The sequence below is a fragment of the Musa acuminata genome, chromosome BXJ3-10 (assembly GCF_036884655.1).
Source record: "Musa acuminata AAA Group cultivar baxijiao chromosome BXJ3-10, Cavendish_Baxijiao_AAA, whole genome shotgun sequence".
NCBI classification, from domain to species: Eukaryota; Viridiplantae; Streptophyta; class Magnoliopsida; order Zingiberales; family Musaceae; genus Musa; species Musa acuminata.
Genome location: NC_088358.1, coordinates 20359326 through 20372846, shown reverse-complemented (window position 1 = coordinate 20372846; position 13521 = coordinate 20359326). Strand labels below are relative to the sequence as shown.

At 41.0% G+C, this 13521-nt stretch overlaps 1 protein-coding gene across 2 annotated transcripts; it reads left to right on the top strand.

The window, feature by feature from the left end:
- Window positions 1-3271: 3271 nt before the first annotated feature.
- Window positions 3272-10029, top strand: LOC104000132 (homeobox protein knotted-1-like 13). Of its 2 annotated transcripts, none has more exons than XM_009422093.3 (6): window positions 3272-4070; window positions 5486-5606; window positions 8563-8756; window positions 8823-8954; window positions 9380-9516; window positions 9602-10029. In XM_009422093.3, the coding sequence occupies exons 1-6, from the start codon at window positions 3414-3416 to the stop codon at window positions 9603-9605; spliced, it is 1245 nt and encodes a 414-aa protein (XP_009420368.2). In that variant the 5' UTR covers window positions 3272-3413; the 3' UTR covers window positions 9606-10029. The 2 variants fall into 2 exon arrangements, with proteins under 2 accessions (XP_009420368.2, XP_009420367.2); XM_009422092.3 differs by having other exon boundaries at window positions 9594-10029.
- The last annotated feature ends 3492 nt before the right edge of the window (window positions 10030-13521 follow it).

The following is a 13521-nucleotide window of genomic DNA, read 5'->3' as shown; positions in this document are numbered from 1 at the left end:
CAATGCCTGAACTCACGACACGAAGTCCTTCCAACACGTTGACTGATCATTCGGCCTGATATTCAATCTTCTGACATGATCCATTCTGGCCCAACATCTAATTATGTTATTTCAATCGATTTGTCTTTCTATGATCGAAGTTAATGTTACATTACTCAAATACTGATTAGATTACAACTTCATCATAAAAATATGAGATTCAACAAATTTGACTTAAAAGTAAACACTAGTCTTTGGTGCCAAAAACTTTATACATAATGTTGAATTATCTAGGGTTACACTTATACACAAAGATTAATGGTGACAGGGGCTTATTATGAGATAGTCCTTAATGTCCAAAGATGAATAAAAAAAAAAAAAGGGAAGAGAGTTCAACCCATAAACTTATAAGAATCTTTTTTATAACCGTTGCCCTCCTGTTACAAGATATCAAGGACATATTATACAGAACAACGGTGCCCCTCAATTACAATAGAACAAAATATTCGAGAGATATTTTCATTTATATTGTGGTTGACGCGATAAATTTATTCGACTGAGCTATTATCTTTCTAACAATGTGATAACTACTTATCAAACTCAAAGAATTAGCAAATATTTATCACATCATCAAATGACAAGATTTGATCATAAGATGTTAATATCAAAAGTGAAATTTCGAACACAACCTTGATTAAGTAAATTTGATGCATCAAGCTATTGGATCAATTTTCAAATGAATTCTCTTAAGAAAATGGGATTCATGAGAATGCAGTAAATTCAAGATTGCTAGTGCACTAAATTAGGTCACTTAGGAAGCAAAGTGGAAACTCCATATCAGCTCCCACGCCGGTGTTCACCAAAAGCACCATTAGTACAATAATTCAGAAGAAAGCAGCTCCAGCAACAGTCCATCAGGGGACCCCAAAACTGTGCCCTGACAACCTTTCCATGAGCCTGCTTTCCCAGGACCAGTCACTGCATGATTTCAGAACACCACAACACTATTGCTTCTTCAATCCTTCTTTAATTATTCCGCTTGATGGAATCCTATTACATGCCATGCAAAGGCACAGTGACTGAAGCTCGTGGGGAGCTAACCCTGAGCGGTGCCCTCAGGCATGTGGCAGAGACGATAACACCACAGGAATTATACTGCACCACCAGCAGAAGCCACTGTGCTTTGTATCGTATTGTCCATCCCCTTCAAAGATTTCTCTTGCAGCGAGCAGATGACAAGTACTGCTACAGAAGTGTGATGAGTATGTTGTTGAGGAATCTCTTCTTTCTTCTGTACTTCCACAGTTTGGCACTGGTTATGGCCAGTACCAAAGAGTCCTCCCGCTGCCTCGTCTCTCTCTCTCTCTCTCAAAACCTGACCTGTGGGTACCTGATTCTGAACTCTGAAGGGAATTTTGACACTGACCCAACTTCCTTGTTCCATCAGAACTAACTCCTCACATCATGACAATACATGTGCATTAAAGACATCAGAGGTGGTAGGAGGAAAAACAGCAACCCAAAAAAAAAAAAGCAAGAAGAACATATTTACGTTGTTTCATCGTCATCTTGTAAAGATAAAAAGGCACTGAACACTCCCAAACATATTTTCTGTGGAAGAGACACTGTTTCAAACAGGTCTGTGCAGGACACAGTATACCATATCCACATACTAATCCATAAGCGCCAAGAGGCTTCTTCCTGTGTACAGGACCATGGCGACACTACCGGCTGCTGTAACAATCTCCATTTTGATCTTGTTCTTGTTTTCTCTTGCGGAAGGAGCTAAAGGTGATTCATTCTTCAAAGTCTCCTTTGGCTGGTGATCCATTTCGGCAGCTGAATTATTACAGTAGGGTTGCAGGCGTGGAGTCCGTATAGAGAAGGAGAAGGGGGACCGCCGTATCAGTACCAGGGATGCAGAAGACGACGATTGGGTTGGGGAGGGATGGGGATGGCGTTCTCTGTATCGTGCAGGACACTTGAGGACCACCTCGACGACGGAGCCCATGCGCCTAGCGGTAGATGGAAGTGGACGGGGACCATGCCTCGATCTATCTCCCTCACCGATCCCTCCTCCACCGCCACTTGCTGCTGCTGCTGCTGCTGCTGCCTGCCTGCCACCACTGTTCTCCATGTCAATGGTAGGAGGGATGGGTGCGGGGGCTGCCAGCATACTTATGGGATGCATTTACTGTTCGGAGATTTTGTTTTAGGTTAATGTTACTCGCTTTCAACCGGCTCTTTTGCATGACAAGAGAGTGACAAAGAAAAGGTTGATTTCATAGTTCCAATCAATAGGTTGGAATGATCGACATTTACTTATCATTAACATGATAATGACACACAGATGTTCTTTGCATTATTGCATGGTTGATATCTAAGAGGGTCGGTGATTTCCTGTTAATCATACGTGACATGGGGAACGGATGGCGTGCGCAGTACAGCAATCTTTTACGTTTCCGGAGCATAATCCCAAAGCTGCTCCCAATGTTTACAGTTGGATGGATCCACCAACCGTATCCCGAAAGGTACGTCAAAAGATCAGCACGCGTGGCAAGCAAGGAAGGCCCATGGATGGTGGCTCCCACGGCTCAACACTCGCGTGTCGACTCCTTATTGGCCATTGGGTTTGGTACGGCAGAGCGCTCCGCATGGTAGATGGTAAATGGTGCCTGTCTCTACCGAGGTATCAGACAGGCGAAGAGCGCTTCTTATTGGTGGATAGACCTGGCCGCCGCAGTGAACGATCGCGGGGTGGCCTCTTTACCGTCGACGCTGCCCGCAGTCGAGACAAAGAAAGGGGATGGGCGAGTGCAAGTAGCATACGGCCACGTGGATGCTCATCGGCCGTCGGTTTGGGGGCGAGAGCGTATCGACGGCCACGGACGAAGGTGCTTACGCAACCCACACCCGACGGCCTTTCTTGCATTAAATCCCTCCACATGCTTTCTATTTTATGCTTAATTACGTGTTCCACCGAATTCAATCATGTCATCTGGAAATCCCCATAAAATGGCAGAAAAATATTGGTAGGAGTAAATGTATTTATTATGTTCTTGTATTTGCCCTTGCTTGTTAGCTAAAATAACGAATAGGGAGCCATGTAAAGCGAGGGCAAAACCGGAAGATTACTTAAAGCCGAGGCAGCTCTGGTAATTTTGGGGTCTTATTTTGGTAATTTCATGGTGATTTGTCGCGAGTAAGCCCCAGAAGAAGTTAATTAAGATGATTAAAGTAATTAAGAGAGGAGAGAGGGAAATAAAAAGGACAAAGGCAAACCACCCCCACCAACCAACAACGAAGTCGTCGTCTGAGTGGGCGTCGGGCCTTCTTCTTCTTCCTCCTCTTTCTTCTTCTTCTTCTTCTTCTTCTTCTTCTTCTTCTTCGTCTGATCTCACCGCCTCCTTACGGGGTTTGGGACTCGAACGGCGATGGCGTTCCGCGGCCGCATCCCCCGCGAGCTGACCCTGCCGCAGTACGCCGAGCAGCACCTGACGGACGACCATGCGGTGATCGGCTCCGTGGATCCCCTCTCCGGCTCGGCCGAGCCGTCCGTGGAACCACAGCATGCGCCGCTCGTCTCCGCCGGAGGGTCCGATGGAATCAGCCCTGCGTGGCTCGGCGGCGCGGCTCTCCGGCCGCAGGGCCCGCGCGGCAGCTTCCTCCACCTCCAGACCGCGTCCGACTCCTCGGCGTCGCCGGGGGGACGTGGCGGCGGAGGACAGTGGCTCCCGCGCCTACCAGTCCTGCCGCAGGACGGAGGCGACGACGAGATCCTGGCGTCGGAGGATCAGGGGGACGGGGAGACGGAGGAGGGTGAGGGAGCGATGCAGGGGAGCGGCGACGGGGAGGCAGCGGAGGTGGGGGAGGGTACGTGGCGGAGCGCGAGGTACAAGGCGGAGATACTGGCTCACCCGTTGTACGAGCAGCTGCTGTCGGCGCACGTTGCGTGCCTGAGGATCGCCACCCCGGTGGACCAGCTGCCGAGGATCGACACGCAGCTGGCGCAGACGCAGCACATAGTGTCCAAGTACTCGGCGCTTGGCGCCCAGATGCTTGCCGACGACAAGGAGCTCGATCAGTTCATGGTAAAGGAACAAGATAGAATTTGTTTTCCCTCCATATATACGCTTTTTATTTATTCAAATCCCGCATTTTCAGCTCAATAACTGATTTCTTCTTCTTGCTTTTTCTTCATTTGTGAATTTACTGCTTTGCCATATGAAAGATTGCAGTAGTGTTCTATTTATCTTCTTCTCTGCAAATATGATGCTCTTCCATTGTTTCTTGATGAGGGAGTCAGTGAGGAAGGGAAGGACTAGATGAGATGGAACGATCACAGGAAGATTCCATCTTGCTTGAGTTGCAGATTTTCTAGGCCAAGTAAAATCTGTGAGCAGAACGGTTCCCAAACTGAGAGCATTATGTGACTTATGAAGGTAGGAAGTGAGACTGCGCTAGAGATCCAACAGAGCGAGATTCTTAAGCTCTTCAAGGGTTGGGTTTCGTTTTGGATTATTGATAATTTTTAGTGCAGTTCTCTGTACTATTTTGGTGTTTGGTTAATATCTCCATTTCCTCATGGCACATAAGCAGAAACAGGAATGCCTTTTCTTCTACAGTTCCAAGGAACTAAAGGGTTTTGTAACTCCATATATATTGCAGGTATTTCAGAGGTTTAAAAAGTTTGTCAACTCCTTTTTTTTATACATGTGGATTAATTAGTCTTTTGCCATGAAGGAAAACTAGAATTGCTTCTGGTGCAAGGAGAGTTGGTTTGCACCATATTATGATGATGCTATCCTATGACTAATGGTGTTAAGGAAGCACCGAATGCTGTTCGCAACTTACTGATGGCTGATTGTGAAGATGCATTGTAATCTTGTTGCCAAGGACTTCTTTGGTGTAATCACTCAAACAACCATCCTTTCCATGAGTGGTGTTGTAGTTGTTGATGTACTTAAATCTGGGGAAGCACATAACTTGGATGCTCAACTTGAGATAAGACTTGTGGCAACTAAGATATTAGCAATATGTCAAAAGTCCGTTCTCAATCAACCAGCATAGTTATGATTTAGCAGTTTCATGGTTTTAGAACAAAAGTTTAGATCATTAATATATATTTTTTTAAATTTAGCGCTGTTTCTTTTTTACTAGTATGCATGAAGCTATGAAATTTTATTTGAGAGAATTCTCCTTTCTTGAGCATTTCTGTATTTGTGCTGTATATGACTGATTTGTTACACAAGATTAGTGGTAAGGTCAATTAGGCCTATGTGTTTGGACTTAGGAGAACATGATCTGTCGGCAAAATAGACATGCATGTAGATTTGTTCTTATCCAGTCATTGTGTTTTATGTCGATGGTATAAAGTTTGATAATTTCCAGATTTTCAGATATTCAGCACCTTCTACCTTCTCCGAACTTCAACTTTTAAAAGTTGTTCTACCTGTTCTTTTGGATATAGTATAAATTTCTAATATCCATTTAACATTTTGCTTAGACACAATATGTTTTGCTTCTTCGCTCCTTCAAAGAACAACTACAGCAGCATGTCCGTGTTCATGCAATGGAGGCGGTGATGGCTTGCTGGGAGCTTGAGCAATCGCTGCAAAGCCTTACAGGTTAGTTTCTTGTTCCTTCTTCTCAAGTTACAAGTTTATAATCACTTGAAATGTCAAACTGTAATAAATGGAGGAGAATATAATTTGTGGCCAAGTCAAAGTGCTACAATTTTCACTTGAAAAGTGTTTCTTGCAGTTGCTACAAGTTATAAACTTGGTAGTTTAGTTACCTATCTTACCTTTTGAGATGTCATGACTTCGATGTAACAGTATAATCACGATGCAAGTTAGGTTTTCCATAACATGATTAACTAGATAGAGGGAAGTCAGTCTAGAAAGAAGATGTTGCAGATTGCTTGCTCACAGCATGTAGGAGGCACAAGCTTCAAACTCAAATGCTAACTGCTCTGTTTCGACTATGGTTTTGTGATGAACTTATTAAGAAAATCTGTGATATATCTGTCAACCTTACATATACTCGAATGATTTTTTGTTAAAACTTTAGACCAAGTCACTGAGGACTTGCTAATCGTTGCTGTAGCTTATGACTCTGTTTTATGCATTTACATCTGGAGAATGAAAATGGATATTGTAAAGATTTTTTCCTTTTATGGTCACTCTAATGTTCTTCTACCTTTCTTTCTAGTGTCAATATACGACTAGATCTGAACACTCTTTTCTACTTTTATGTTATGATTCCATAGAATTTTGTTTTGGATTTGATGGTTCATTCATGAACCATCCTATACTATTTTATATAGCGAAAGGAGGTATTGGACTTCGTCAATTCAGGCGGTGATTGGTCTGACAGAATAGTAAAGGGGGTAGAACCCCACTTAATTTTTTTTCTTCAATTTTAGCTCATTAATTTGAACTTAACTCATTGCTTCGTTCATTGTTCCCATAGATGATGTTTCCCTTAACCCTTATGGAACATGGATAGAATTTGCAAGGTCAGAACCGGATAAAATCAGTTGGAGTCAGTTGAGACAGATCTCTCTGTCACTGATGATCTGGTATATTACCACAGATCAGAAGTTGATCTACTATAATTAGCTGACTGCTAGTGAAATTGAGTCTAGAGAAGTTAATTCTTTCGATTCCCACTTGCTAGCTTCTTGTTCCTTCCCTACTATCCTATTCAGTCTCCTTCCTTGTTCTCAAGTTAAAGGATATATATATATATATATATATATATATATATATATATATATATATATATATATATATATATATATATATATATATATATATATGCACTAGGGGAGTGTTCTTCCACCTCTCATGGGAACCTGTTATTGAAGAATTAAACCCTCTACTAACAAGAACACTCTCCTCCAATTTGTTCCCCTACCTCTAAGTTCTCTTACAGGAATTTTTTTCATTTCAATTTGTACTTTCTAACAGGATACCTTCCAAAGATAAGCCATATATCTTAATTTATGCAGTCAGTTGCCATAAGCTATTTGATAAAAAATGTATATGGTTTAGATCTTAAGGTATTCTGGACAAGATCATGTAGGACATGGGCTCAAACAAGTGGAGTCATAGTGATTATAAGATTAAGTTTTTTAAAATTTTCTCTTCCTCTTTTATGTTATTTAATTTTCTCACTTCTATATCTTTGTTTTTGTTGTTACAAATCAAGCAACATATCCTATAAATCATGCTAAAGCTCAAAGGGTTTTTTTTTATACAGTTGTTATATTATATTTTTGAATTAGGCCTTGACCGAAAGTAGGGGCTAATTATAAATTATCCATGTAGTTAGATATCTTTAGCATTCTGATCTCTAGAGTTAAAAAAATTACATTAGAATTCCTATATTATGAAAGTGAAATATTTAACCCAAGGTTTGCAATACCGTACCGTACCGGTGTTTCGACCTGGGCTCGGTATCGGTATGGTACGGTATATCGAGCGGTACACACAGGTGTGCTGAGTATTGTAGCTCTACTACAGTGCTACAGTGTACTGCTACAGTGTTACAGTGCACTCGAACCGGTAACAGGCGGTCCGCGTACCGGCAACCTGTCGGGTCGGTACGTACCGCCCATACCGGACGGTACAGTTCGGTACTGCAGACCATGATTTAACCCCATCAACCCTAACGCCATCAGCTTTGTTGACGGAAGATATAACATATGACAGCATGTATGGAATTATCGATTTTGACAATGGCAAAATGATCATTATATGTGTTGATTAAAAGGTGAAAGAAAGGGGCCATTGGTTTAGGTAGTCGTATGATTGATTTCTTCCCCAAATCGATCTGTTGGGATTTCTTCCCCCAAATCGATCTCTTAGGGTTTAAGACTGACTTAGCATTGCCACGTTGTAGAGGAGCTATGCTGTAAACAAGAGATCGAATTGGGAAAGAAACCAATTATGCGACTGCCTAAGTCAATTGCTGCTTTCTTTCACTTTTTAATTAATACCTGAAATGATCATTTTATAATTAATAAAATCAATAATTCTGCATATGCTATCATGTGTTATATCTTTCGTCGGTAAAGCCGATGGTATTAGGATAAATGAGATTAAATATTTCACTTTCATAACTATAAAGATACTAATTAAATTTTTGAAATATAGAAATCGAGATGCCAAGGAGGTCTAACTACGATTAACCCCTATAGTAGAGATAGCATAAGCAAAGATTAAGGAATGTTGATTGTGTTGCTGCTTTCGGTTTATCTATCTGCAATTTCCTGCTTCATCTACCGTACTCTTAAACTTCCCATTTGACTCCCATCCCTATCCGAAACTCTGTTTCTAAATAGAAAAAAGAGTACAACAAAGGAAGTTTTTTAGTTGAAGCAGCAAATGGTAGTCACTTTATGTGAAAGAAAGATCTTTACTAGGAGGACTCTAACTCTGCAACTGGGAACTCAGTACAAGTATGCAGCCGACTGTGTTGCCATTTACAAGTTTTGGATGGCTGTGTATAAATGCAATTTTACTACAATGCTTTTGGTGGGTGAGGTTGCTGAAGAGTACTTTACCATTACCACAGGTGTTTCTCCCGGTGAAGGAACGGGTGCCACAATGTCAGATGATGATGATGATCAAGCAGACAGTGAAACAAACTTGTTTGACGGATGCCTGGATGGATCAGACGGCATGGGGTTCGGCCCACTTTTTCTGACGGAGAGTGAGAAGACCTTGATGGAACGAGTCAGACAAGAGCTGAAGCATGAACTAAAACAGGTAGATGGGTACAATTTTTACCATGAGCTTATGTGCAGGTTGCCAAATGAACTCTCTGATTTTTAGGGTTACAAAGAGAAAATTGTAGACATCAGAGAAGAGATTCTGCGGAAGCGAAGAGCTGGGAAACTCCCAGGAGATACCACTTCTACTTTGAAGGCTTGGTGGCAGTCCCATTCCAAATGGCCATACCCAACGGTAAGTTGTTTGGAGATGTTTTCATAGATTGCGTCCGAATTCTTCTTCATAAGCTCCTGTTCTTTTGTATGAGCTAGAATACTTAACTGGAATTTAAGGTAAAATAATTATTTGCTTCTGCCAAGTCTGGAGAAAGACTTGTAGCTGGCAGAACCAGCTGTAGGTTTTGACCAAAGTTGGTGAGACAGGGTGGCCCATTATGTGGCCGATAAGAAAAGCTCGGTACTTCCAGGAGAGGAGTTGGTCACTCCTCTCTCATGGTGGATGACTTTTTCATCTCGATTTCCTTGAGCCAGCATGATTTGTTCTGCTGTGTATTTTCAATATCCTGGCACCTGCTTCCTCCATTTTGCTTGTGTTCTCTCAAGCGGCATGACTCGCTGGGCAAAATATATTCTGTAATCTCATCCTTTTTGTGTTCGTAGGAGGACGATAAGGCACGGTTAGTGCAAGAAACAGGGCTGCAACTAAAGCAGATTAATAATTGGTTCATCAACCAAAGGAAAAGGAACTGGCACAGCAATCCATCGTCATCTAGTTCAACAAAAAGCAAGAGAAAAAGGTACATAACTTCTATCTTCTTACAGACAAAAAGATTCCTTTGCTTCTGCTCTCTTCTTACAAAATTCCAAAATGAAGTAATGCAGGTGACAAGGGGCAACTTTGAAGACATGCTATGAATCTGAGCAATATGGTGAAGATCAGATTCTCAAAGCGTGACTAAAAGTGATGGTAAACGATCTTACTAAGACCCTTAATTTGCTTCAAGGGAAGATAATGGGTTAGAGAATCGCCCTCGTCGATCTGAACCACAGCACGGATACTGATATCGTTGTGGTAGTATTAGCAGCATTCGAGTATATACTATCATAGCGCTTATATTGAATTGTTCTCTCCTTGTCCCATGAGCCGTTGACTTTTTACTCCTAAACATGTCTTAGATCAAGAAACAAGTGTGGTTGTACAGTCATAAAGTTACATCTAGTGTACCTATATTGCTGCACTCAAATAGTTCACAAGTTGCAAGGAAATCTACATTGTGATAGTGCATATATATTATCAGGTTTGTCAGTCAGTAAGCCCTTACGTTCACAAGTTATTTTTCCTCCTGTTGAATCAGCGAAAACAAAATCTGATGTGAAGAACTCATGGTTCATCTGGTCTTGTTTCTCTCACTCCTTTGCTGTTTGAATTGCAAATGGTTGTTTCACATGAATGCTTGATTGAAGACTTGTTCCTTGTTGTCATGAGCTTGGGTCTAAGAAAATGAGCTTCATCGTGCGATGCGATACCAGACAGATTAGCTCATCCTGCTGCCGACAACCTTCTGCTGCTCAAATGAATGGAGCAACAATTCCTTTGGCTAATTTGCTCCAGCTATTTATTACGTGGCAATACAGTCAGCATTGGTGAGAGGTAAAACTTGGTGCCAAATGGACAATAGTTTAAAATGGGATTAAGGAAGGCAACAACATTCCCTAATATATCCTCTCTTTTTAATCCATTATCGTAATCAAATTTAGTTATTTTTTATTACATTTATTTTACGCTCATCAAACTTCAATCTTCGTATAAGTGAATCGTAAAGCATGCATCCGAGTCCATGATATCACGAATCGATATTTATATTTATTGATTCTACTGAAGACATATACCTATCATACTAATTTTTGGCATCATTACTAATTCGATTATCTAAAATAGTATCCGACCGATATATAAATCTTTTAGATCATTTAAATTAAATAAAAAAAAGTATTTTCAAAATTTACATTCATAAATTATTAGAAAATTTAGGGTAGCTTAAAAGCAACATAATTGGGAGGAACGCTGTACTACTCAAATCTTTCATCATTTCAATTCAATGGAATAATTGACACTGAAATATTGAAGTCCATATGAGTCCATTCAATTATTCTTCCACTTAAATGGGACTTAACTGGGCATTACTAAGCAAAGTGTTTGATCGGCCTCATTCCAGATATATGTGGGGAGGATTCTAAATCATGTTTCCATTACCAACAGCCCCTTTTATGTCAAGCTTTGACTACGTGAGGGAGATGGTAACCCAAGCAAAGGAATCAGAGTTCCACCAGAACCCTACTTTATGGATTGAGAATCAGATGGTTATTTGCACTCAGCACTGTAACCAGATGGCTGCCAACAGGATGTTTACTATAGTCCAATAAACCTCGTTGCTGCAACATTTTCTGTTGTGATAATTTCTTAGATACTGATTCACAAAGTCTTCCGGAGCGATTCTGGGATGAGATTCCCTCGATCTACCCGAACATCATATGAGATTCCTACTTGATTCGTTTGATAGAAGTTAATAATAAAACGAAGTAAAAGTTACAAGTACAAAATGTTATAAATTGTTCAAATTAAAAAGAAAAAAAGAATTTCTTTTCAAAAAATTTATTTGAAAAGATATTTTTTTTATTTTTTGATAGTTATTTTTCAAATGTTGTGTCTTTTGAGAAAAAAATTAATTTTCAAAGATAGTATCTTTTGAGCAAATAGTTAATTTTCAAAGATTGTGTCTTTTGAGAAAATATCTATAAATAGGTATTTGAGGATAAATTACAGAGACAACCCTTTCATGCTCTTCTTCCTTACTTTCCAAGTGATTGAGTTAGACATTCTCTAATTCCTGAAGATTCTTTATTATTTGCTTAATACAGATCTTCTAAAAGCTTGTCAGATCCACTAAAACTATTTGCATCAAACCTATAGCAATTTTATTGAGAAGATGGTGTAAATATCGTTTTTAGGAAAGTGTTTATACACGTTTCAAGCCTAAATATCTTTCCTAAAGTATTCTTGATCTTTAAGGTAGGTGAGTGTAGACGTAAGTGATCAAAAAACAATCCTCGTTTTATTATATTTAAGATGAACTATACCTAATCATAAAGGGATAAAATATTTTATAAAATATTATGTAAAGAGAATGTCTCTAACAACCTCACCTTGGATTTTTATTAATGCAAGCGGGAATGGAAAGACAACTTATAATCATTTACCTTGGACCCTTGTCCACATGAGTAGATAAGTGGAGAGTGACCCTCGTCTTCTATTTTCTACTTGAGGCCACGTGTTGGATGATGAATAGCTGGTGATATTCTGCTTATCGTTTGTCTCCTACCAAAGGCGTGCTTTGGGGTTTCTCACAAGAGGGATTCAAATTGTGACGTTCAATTCATCCAACACATTAAGCTTATGTCTCTCTGATTAGTTCTCCAACTCCATGCATCAAGCCGACGCTGATGAGGTCGGGGGCACCCAACCCGTGCCTTGAATCGATGACCTGTATCCCTCGATAAGGGATCATTCCTCATTGATGGGCCCCCCCTCAGGAGTAAGGGAGTTGGGACACTTGATCTTCACACCAAAACAATAATGGAAGGTTGGAACGCCTGACCTCTGCATCTTAATAAGAGATCACTACTCACCGACGAGCCCTCATCAATAGCAGATCAACCCTTGCCAACATGAACCAAACCCTCTTTCGGGCTTGGAGATCGGCAACGATAAGGGTTAGTTTCTTGACCTCTATGGCTTTGCAATGAAGAAAGCAAGGGACCAGTTTCCCATCTTTTCATGGCTCTTAGTCATTGCTATCTTGGTTACCTTCTTGAACCTTCAACCTTGTGGAAAAGACAATAGCACTCTTGCTCATTGCCTCTTTGGCCCACCATAGGGTTCAATAATCCCATTTAATAGCTTTGTGTAATATCATCATCAAGATCATGGTCATTGATGGTACAGACATCCTTGACCACTTTCAGAGAGCCAATAGGATGCAACAATAATAGGAGCCATAGCGTCAGGTCGATTTCTAGACCTCTCCACCTTGACAAGAAAGAGGGGGAAGGGGAGGGGAAGGGGGGAGGTTGGGTGGTCGGCTACTTGACCACCCTAACTAGGGCTGAGGAAGGCATGTTTTAGCCCAAGGTGCTCGCATCAATCTATTTTTACCTCGAGCTACAAAGCCTCCCATCGTTGAGGGACACATCTCGGGCAGGTGAGGTATGTTTCTGCCTAAGATGCCCATCGGATCATTGTGAGTGCTATAGTGAACTACAATGAGCAAGCAAAGTGGGTCCACAAGCAGTGATAAAAGTCACGAGTGATGTTGGCGATGATGTGGGCAACGATGAGGACTGCAGACAAAGGGTGCGGGCACTACTAGCAGTGATACAATAGATGGATGGCAATCGACCTAAAGTGGGGTCGACTAGCACTTCCCCCTTTAATTATTGAAGCTTTTATCACATCTACCATAGTTGGATCCATTAGAAATCCTTCATCAAGTCTGTTGATTGGACCTTTAATTTAGGCAAAGCCGAGTGATGGTGTGGTCAGTTGAATTCTATGATTGGGGATCAAAGTGTCCTCTTGGCCGATGACTTGATAGGTCTCAAGTACTCTTGGGATATCATCGCCATGTGGGGTAGGGGAACCTCGATGGAAGTTGGTGGCGGTTGAGCCGAGGATCATGGTTATATTAGTGGCACTGTTTGTTGGGCTAACTATGACAAAAGTGGAGCGATGACTTGTATCATGT